The sequence below is a fragment of the Prosopis cineraria genome, unplaced genomic scaffold (genome assembly GCF_029017545.1).
Source record: "Prosopis cineraria cultivar Desert tree isolate PC_DT_omini unplaced genomic scaffold, ASM2901754v1 PC2, whole genome shotgun sequence".
Lineage (NCBI taxonomy): Eukaryota > Viridiplantae > Streptophyta > Magnoliopsida > Fabales > Fabaceae > Prosopis > Prosopis cineraria.
The window spans coordinates 2,642,471-2,651,643 of record NW_026555333.1 but is presented as its reverse complement, the minus strand read 5'-3'; the positions used below and the strand labels follow the sequence as shown (position 1 = coordinate 2,651,643).

At 34.1% G+C, this 9,173-nt stretch overlaps 1 protein-coding gene across 1 annotated transcript; it reads left to right on the top strand.

The window, feature by feature from the left end:
* Positions 1-393: 393 nt before the first annotated feature.
* LOC129304189 (UDP-sugar pyrophosphorylase-like) lies at positions 394-8,601 on the top strand. The gene is made up of 17 exons (XM_054943876.1): positions 394-662; positions 760-864; positions 1,189-1,305; positions 2,160-2,300; positions 2,744-2,843; positions 3,020-3,147; positions 3,232-3,303; positions 3,433-3,497; positions 3,838-3,898; positions 3,992-4,109; positions 4,369-4,493; positions 4,892-4,968; positions 5,492-5,597; positions 5,684-5,743; positions 6,064-6,144; positions 7,346-7,585; positions 8,196-8,601. Exons 1-17 carry the CDS (start codon positions 546-548, stop codon positions 8,367-8,369), a joined length of 1,887 nt encoding a protein of 628 aa, XP_054799851.1. The 5' UTR covers positions 394-545; the 3' UTR covers positions 8,370-8,601.
* The last annotated feature ends 572 nt before the right edge of the window (positions 8,602-9,173 follow it).

The window sequence follows — 9,173 nt, the reverse complement described above, 5'->3', positions numbered from 1 at the left end:
GTCACTGTTTCGCGTGATTTAATGGTTCATCTTGTTTTTATTTTTTAAAATGATTGTGACCATACTTCCACGTAAATATTGGCTAAAAAAAAATTACTTTAACTTTATTTTTTTATTTGATATATTGTAGCAGTAGTAATAATAATAATAATCGATATGATATTTTTTCAATTTTTTCTGATTTCTCTCTTATCTTTGATAACTTTCAATTAGAAGTAAAATCACAAGGATTCCACCATCAACCCAAAATAATAATAACAGTAATAATAATTCACGTAAATCAATCGACAGGCAAAATATTACTTTATCTTTTTTTCAATCCGCATCAAATACCGGTCTCTCCTCCCCCTCCGGTTTTATTTCACGTAAATGGTTAAAAAAAATGAAGAGAGAGAAATTTACGTAAATCCAGAGGCGTGGCTTTCAGGTCTACTTCGGTCAGTTTTAGTTCGGTATCCGCTTTTCTATAGCTTCTCTCATGGTCGATCTCTAATTGAATTGACCATCCTCCACCTCTGCGATTTCTCCGCTCTTGTTTTCATTCAATGGCTTCCACACTGGATTCCACCACTGACAAGCTCTTGAAGCTCGGTATCAATGGCGAATTCGCTTCTTCTGCTCCAAACCTCCAGAAAAATCTTCACCTTCTCTCGCCGGAACAGGTATCTTTATATATCATGCATGCCTTGGGTTCTTTAATTTTGGGTTTCATTTTTTGCTGCGGGATGGTTTTGATTTGGTTTGGGGTGGCGGACCCAGGTTGAACTCGCTAAGATGTTGCTGGAGATGGGCCAAAGTCATCTTTTTGAGCACTGGGCAGAGCCAGGTTTCGATGACGACCAAAAGAAAGAATTTTTCGAGCAGGTAGGGTTTCTTGGTCGTCAGACAGTACTTGTTCATTTCATAATTCAATTCGGATCCCCCAACTCGGGAACACACGCTACGATTGAATGGCAATTTACCAGCCTTTAAGTATTCCAAAGAATGGTTTACTGACAGAAAAATACTAGAATTCAACTATACATCCCCGTTTTCATTTAAATACCAGTCCAGAAGCAGGTTTCTATGGAAGGTTTCGTTGAGATAGTGGCAGAACCCAGAAGGTTTTTTATCCTCTGAGCAGCACTGGATGGACCATGCTTTTTTGCGTCGCTTTCTACCTTTAAGTTACATTTTTTTTTTGGGTAGGTGGCACGACTGAATTCAAGCTATCCCGGTGGTCTGGCATCATATATAAAAAATGCTAGAAGACTCTTGATTGATTCAAAAGCTGGAAAGAACCCATACAATGGCTTCACACCTTCTGTGAGTGAAAACATATCTATTTCCATTATGTCTATATTGAATTGCAGGTCGTCCTAATAGTTTAATCTGCTGATAATAAACAAATGCTGAATGGCTGACATTACGCTTTCAGCTAGTAGAGAGATTGTCACTATTATTTCCAAATTTAAACCCCGTATTTCCCCATCTCATTTTCTGGTAACATAGTAAAATATATGTGGCGAATTTAATCTTTGTTTGGATTACAGAATCATGTTTGCTGGGTGTCAAATTTTCTTTTGCATGCTTTGTGACATGCTGATCTGACTAGTAACTCGTGATTTTTCTATTCATATGATAATTAGACATCAAATTTCATCTTTTCTTCTGTTGACTTCTTGCTTAAATCTATTGTTCACTTTAGATTAAATCCATCAAGATACCTGACAGAATTTCCCTGTGTTGTACCTGAGCCTGAGGTTTGCTGCTATTTTTCTGATTACTGAATACTTGACAGCTACTTCTGATAACAAATAATTAGATGGGCTAGAGTGATGCTACTTTTAGTTTAAAATTTTTATAGTTATTCTTTGATACATAGCAGGCATGAAGACTTGCATAAATAGATAGTGCCTACACTTATATACGTGGAGAAGACAGTCACAAAAATGTATACATGCCTCAAATTATTTATGATGCCATTTTTCCATTATAAGAACTTAGGAAGCAGGAATACTGGCTTTCTTTCTTTCTTTCTTTCTTTAAAAAAAAAGAAATTGTTTATATTTTTAACTTTTCACACAGTCAACATTGCATGCTTACAAATGTGCAATTGGAATTCTTGGAATGGCCATGGATCCTAAATAAGTAAAGGTTGTTCGATAATGATTTTGCAGGTTCCAACTGGTGAAACTTTGATATTTGCTGATGATAACTTCATCAATTATGAGGAAACAGGAGTAAAGGAAGCCAAGAGAGCTGCATTTGTTCTTGTGGCAGGTGGCCTTGGAGAGCGTCTTGGATACAATGGAATTAAGGTATGCCTTCTCGACTATATAAGGACTAGTGGCATCTAAGCTATGTGTGTATACTTGATGAACTCAGACTCGAGTGTCAATTCTATTCATTGCTGCAGCAGTATTATGACTGATGATGTTATATTACCAGCACCTTTGCTCTGTACTTTTGTCACATAACTTCCATTGCCCATGGGCCTCTGATTGACGTAATCTTCTTACTGAGGCAAATGGTCTAATAATTTCCATAACTTTGACAGTATTCTTTGCTCGTAAAATGAAACTTGCCTGCTTTCTAATCTCTGCTCATATTATTATCTTTTTGGTCATGTAGTCAATGAGGGGCTTATAAGCTTCCAATAATTCTTTGCCATGCATTTTTTGTGCAAAACTGGAGCATATAAGTTGACTATCATTTGCTTGGATTATTTCTGATTCTCGACCATTGCGTCTCCATCTTGCAGGTTGCTCTTCCTGTTGAAACCACCACTGGAACATGCTTTTTACAGCATTACATTGAATCTATATTGGCTCTTCAAGAAGCCAGCTATAAACTTTCACAAGGTTAGCCTTAACTGTCGTCAAGAAACAGAGTTGTAGAGCCATACATCTCCTGTTATTGTTATAATTTTGTGAGGAAAGGTGTGACCGTTTGTTTTCCTGCACCATATGTGGTTGCTAGCTTCAATTATTATATTCAACGGTCCTCTACAGTAATGCTGCTTCTTTTCAATCTATAGGTGAAAGCCAGGTGCAGATTCCTTTTGTTATTATGACATCTGATGACACACATGAGCGTACCTTAAAGCTTTTGGAATCAAATTCCTACTTTGGTATGCAACCTGCACAAGTGAAACTTTTAAAGCAGGTATGGCTTTAGATACCTAATGGAAAGAGTAATATTTCTTTAAAATGGGCTAGTCAAATGGTTTTAAAACAAATTATATTTCAGGAAAAAGTAGCATGCTTAGATGATAATGATGCAAGACTTGCAGTGGATTCAAAAAACAAATACAGAATTCAGGTAACGTTGCCTAGGGTGCTATCATGGTTGGATGACTGAGATGTATAGGGCAATGAGTTGTGTTACATGAACCTCTGAAATAATATCTTCAAAGAAAGTGAGATTGATTAAGGATTTCTTTCTTTGTAGACAAAACCTCATGGCCATGGCGATGTTCATGCGCTTCTTTATTCCAGCGGTATTCTGAAAGCATGGTATGACAACAAAAATACTTTTATGGTCTCTCATTTTGTGTCTCCAGTTTCATTTATTCTTCCATATTTGAATTAACTTAGCTATGTCTCAAAAATTTGAAAATGTTATCAATTGATTTCTTTTCTTCTCATGTCTGAGTAATTTTAGTGTGTTTTGAATACAATTTAAGACAATGAGAAAGTCGTTTTACATGATAGGGAATGTTGGATGATACTTTGCCATGTTTCTAAATTGACAAACTGTTCTCTAGGATTCCTACAAATATAAAAGGCTACAGTATTTTTTTGTCTTTTAGTGATATTCTATTGTAAGTTTATATTTGTGATCTGCATTTGTCAGGCATGATGCTGGTTTGAAATGGGTTCTCTTTTTCCAAGATACAAATGGACTTCTGTTCAAGGTTTGTTGCCTGAACATTCCATTCAATTACAATTTCCTGGCTTGCTTATTAATATGATTTGGATATTAATTGAGTAGCATTTTGAGGGTACAGGCCATTCCAGCTGCACTAGGAGTCAGTGCTTCTAAACAGTACCATGTTAACTCTCTTGCTGTGCCTCGAAAAGCAAAAGAAGCTATTGGAGGGATTACCAAACTCTCTCATGCTGATGGTAACTCTTACTTGTTTATTAACAATTCTTCTAGGAAAAACAGTGGTGATTGTTTTCATTTTTTGACCAAGGAAGAATCATTATTATTTTTCCCCAGATAAACAGAATAAGGCAATGTAAAAACGTTGTTTCTGTGTGGTTTTTAAATGGAAAGTTGCATCCTGGACCAAAACTCTTCAATCTTTTTTTCAAGTGGACCTTGTGAAGAACACTAGCTTCAACATTGACTGTTAATTTTATTCTGTCATTTCACTCTCAGGGAGGACAATGGTGATAAATGTGGAATACAATCAGCTAGACCCTCTCCTTAGGGCAACTGGTTTCCCTGATGGTGATGTCAATTCTGAGACGGGCTTCTCACCCTTTCCAGGAAACATAAACCAAGTACGATCACGTTTGCGCCTTTTCATTTACTAATGCTGGTCTAAGTTAGCTTAACATATTGTTTGACTTGTGAGCATTGTGTTCATAATTTAGGTTTTGCAATACTTGAAATATCAGGCTGATTTCATCTCCATATGTTTGATTTGATATATCTGGAAGACCATGAAATCCAAATTTGGTGCAAGATTGTTATTTATGTTGATATGATATAGATTTGTGCAATGTGATTGCCTAAGACAGTATCTGTGACTTGGAACCACAAACTACCCCTACTTCGCAAACCAGGAAAAAAGAGAGGAGAAAATTATGATTTTGTTTCTGTTTTTGTTGTTGTTACTGTTGTTGTTATTTGGTTCAACTGCTTTATCTATATGTAACACGTTCTTTTATTTTAACAGTTAATTTTGGAACTTGACTCATACATTGAAGAGCTCACAAAAACTGGAGGTGCCATAACGGAGTTTGTTAACCCAAAGTACATCTTCGTATATTCATTATGCTTTATTATTTTAAACAACTTCATGGTAGCATGCTTTATTATTTTGTTTGATTCATTAGAATTTTCCTTAATGACATATTTTCTTTGAACTTTTTGGATAAATTCCAAATACACTGATAGAGCAATGTTAGCCAGCAAATTTTGTAGCAATCATTAAATCATTTTAATCATAGAGCCTGTTAAGATTAAAGTGAAAAAGTTTATATTAGCTATAGGGGAATATAAATAAGTTGCAGTGTTAATTTGATATATTTGTATATGTAATTCATTTTAATCATTTGGCCTGTTAAAAATAAAGTGAAGAAGGTTATATTTATTATATAGGGATATAAATAAGTAGCAACGTGAATTTGATTTATTTCTATAAGTAATTCAGTGGCTGTATTATGGTAAACTGTAACTTGAAACTAAAGTCTGCAGGGCTCTAATGGATTGTGATTTTATTTTAATTTTTTACTTTGCAATATCATATCATCAGTCCAACATTTTCTGACTGTAGGTATAAGGATTCCAGCAAAACATCATTTAAGTCATCAACTCGACTTGAATGTATGATGCAAGACTATCCAAAAACATTGCCGCCATCTGCAAGGGTTGGATTCACGGTAAATAACTTCTCAGTTTGTAGAGATGCCATGAGATGTTTTGGTAGTTATACGTGCTAGCTCACTGGTTGCATGTAAATATGTAGGTAATGGATACATGGCTTGCCTATGCACCTGTAAAGAACAACCCTGAAGATGCTGCGAAGGTACAATTTAAAATTAAACGCGCCTATTGCAGGGCTTGACCTTATGCTCTTTTATTTGAAAAATATTGAAGGACGTCAAAAACTCTTAGATGAGTAAACACCCATTAGAATAAGTGATAAAAAGGAAAATATAAGCCTTACTGGATAGAGTGCAATGAATTAATCAACAATTCAGTCTGAGCAGGGAACTTTGGTTATAAAATATTGTTTGGATGGTAGAAAAGTTTTATATAATGGTAAAAATTCGTTGAAATGTCATTAATTGCTAAAAGGTTTTCAATGAAGGAATTATACCTGATATTATTTTTATTTAACTGAAGGTACCAAAGGGAAATCCATATCATAGTGCAACCTCTGGAGAAATGGCCATCTACCGTGCTAACAGTCTCGTCCTTAAAAAGGTAATATGCTCCTCCTGTCATTATGTCTTCAATTCATGATGTATAGGTGTTGATTTCCTACTCAATGTTTTGGACTAGAAGGTAAAATAGGATACCAAACTAAAGTATTTTCTCAATCTCATTACCAAAGAACTTGGAGTACATTTGCTTTTGCATTTTTATTTTCTTGAAGTTCTCTCAACTCATTCTCTTAAAGCACTATTAGGAGCACTCTTGGTCTTCACTCGATAAAGCAAGAGCAAATAGACAATCTTTGATTGATCAATAATGTAACTATAAATGGTGATTAGATGAATGTGCCTGTTAATGTCTGTCTCGTTTCTTTCTTTATATTGAGAGGTTGCAGGTTTTAAACATCTATCTTGTCTTTCATTCCTTTTAAAGAGGGTAGAAGGTTCTAGGCTTAAAAGTCATTTTTGTGAACCAAATAATGATCAAGTTAATTTTATAAGACCATTGTTTTTTTTTTTTCCTTTTGGGGTAAAGGTATGCATGTCATGCTGCATCAGTATAGATAAATTCATTTTAGACCAGTCTCGTTTACTTCCTCTCTCCCCCTATTGAATGAGTGAGGAATAATAAAAAAGAGCATACTTTTAATAACCAAAAAAGAGAAAAGAGGCATTAAATTTAGGGTAAAATTGGAAAGAAGGAAAAAATATTAGCACATCAACTACTTTCTTGGGCTCTGTAGATATCCAAACAGCCTCTTTATAATAGGGAAAGGTGTAGTGTGTTTGTGTGTTCAAAAGCTGTGAGACTCTCTGTATCCATCTTAGCAAAATATATATTCATATCATAAACATTTTTAGTTTTATTCACTCTCCTTTGTTCTCCTCAACCCAAACAACTCTTCAGAGAGTTCCCTTCCATATCAACTAGAAGAAAATGATATAATTTCATTCTGATTCCAACTATTTTAGTGTTGGATTTTATTTTTATTTTTTTTGTAGAAAAAATGCAAGTTAAAGATTTCACTTTGTAGGCTTTTCGGTAGATGTGCATATGAAGTAGCTTGATGTAGGCTTAACCTTTTTTTTACCTCCCACACCCCCCCCCCAAAGAAGCAATCCTTATTTGCAATGCTGTTAAAATATTAGTATTTGTAACGGGTAGGCTAACATCACTGCCAAGATTCCAACTGCTAAAACTCAAATCCAGACAATATAACCAATTCTATTTGCATTCGTATTTCTGCCAGGCTGGTGTCAAGGTACCAGATCCACTGTTGCAGGTTTTCAACGGGCAAGAGGTTGAAGTATGGCCCCGTATTGTATGGAAGCCAAAATGGGGTCTGACCTTCGCTCAGATCAAGAGCAAAATCAGCGGAAATTCCTCAATATCTCAGAGGTCTACATTGGCCATGAAGGGTCAAAATATCTTTCTGGAGAATCTGTCCTTAGACGGGGCTTTAATTATTGATGCTGTTGATGATGCTGAGGTATGGCTGAACAAATTTACTTAATTATCTGTTTTGAAAGTTTCCCAAAATCCAAATTAACTGCTAGGGAGGAATAATAACTACTTGACGGTCAGGTTCTCTTATAAATAATGAAATACATGATATGTGAGAGAAGTTTATTCAAATTCCCAATCATATGCTTAGGTTATTCACAAAATAGCTTTAAGTTTTTGTTGAACAGAAAATTTGGGGACAGAAACGGAGGGAGAAAATGAAAGCGATTTTAACAGTAATCTCAACACCATAACATAGATTGAGAACAAAATCGTAACCCTACCAAATTAAAAGATTCCTGACTTGCTTGACAGCCGAGAAATGCTAATTTAATTTAGGAAGTCATGATCAACTGTTGTACTAATATAAAATGCCTTGTGATACGGCTCCTGCGGAATTTCATATGCTCAAATTACCACGTGATGCGGATATTTCTATTCTCCATTTAGTTGTTCCTCCCCCATATTCCATTAGTATTAATTTTTCGTGACTGAAATTCTGATTATTTGATATGATGAAAGTGGTCGCCTTTACTTTGGTTGAATTTTTTAATGGATTTAGATTTCTGAATGATTGTAATTATATGATTAAATAGGTAAAGGTAGGTGGCTCGGTGCTAAACAAAGGCTGGACCCTTGAAACTGTTGACTTCAAAGATGCGTCGGAGTCTGAGGTGCTAAGAATCAGGGGTTTTAAGATCAAGAAGATTGAGCAGTTGGAGAAGAAATACACTGAGCCTGGCAAATTCTCCTTAACGCCTCGAAATTGAATCAGTGCAAGTTTTGGCCCTTCCGGCATTGTTCGTTATTCTTTGTACTCTTGAGACGCTTTTATACCTTGATCGTGATAATCTGTTCCCAGTGGTGACGAAAGTCTTGGTTGGGTTTATGACTTTTTTCTGTTTTCTTTCTCTGGGATAATTGGCAATTGTATTTAACTTAGCAATTGTATTTTACAAAATATATTTTTAGTTTTCTAATACTAATCATATTAATTTCAAATGCATTTTTCTACATCAATCATTATTATTTTAAATTTTTAAAAATTAAACTTAATATGTTAATATAAAGAATAAAATTATGTTAAAATTTATTAATATATTTTAAATTACCAAATCCTTTTAATATTTATACTATCCCTTTTAATATATATAAATATTAAAAATATTAAAAATTTAAAATATTGTTAATCTTCATAATTTTATTTTTAAGATATAAAGATCATTATTTAAATGGTTAAAATTATAGGGATTGAATTGTAAGAGAAAAAGTTCAGAAATTGAGTTACAATCAAGTTAAAACTATAAAAATTGAGTTAGAATGAGTTAAAATTTAAAAATTAAGTCACTATTAAGTTAAAATTATAGAAATTAAATAATTAATTTTTCTAATTTTTCACTTAATTACAATGACATTGGCTTAATTGTTAATCCAACTAGTTGAATCATGAAAATTACGAGTTGCTTGTTTTTACATCCTTTGCAATTTTTAAAATATTGTTCATGGAGACAAAGGGTAGAATCTAAATTAATATATAGCACTTCTTTCAATTTCATATACTCATTCTGTTAAAA

Excerpts from the sequence above, each read along its gene's own strand:
- LOC129304189 (XM_054943876.1), top strand. The coding sequence starts at position 546 with ATGGCTTCCACACTGGATTCCACCACTGACAAGCTCTTGAAGCTCGGT. Across the intron at positions 5,744-6,063 it reads ACCCTGAAGATGCTGCGAAG|GTACCAAAGGGAAATCCATA; the intron begins GTACAATTTAAA and ends ATTTAACTGAAG. Across the intron at positions 7,586-8,195 it reads ATGCTGTTGATGATGCTGAG|GTAAAGGTAGGTGGCTCGGT; the intron begins GTATGGCTGAAC and ends ATGATTAAATAG.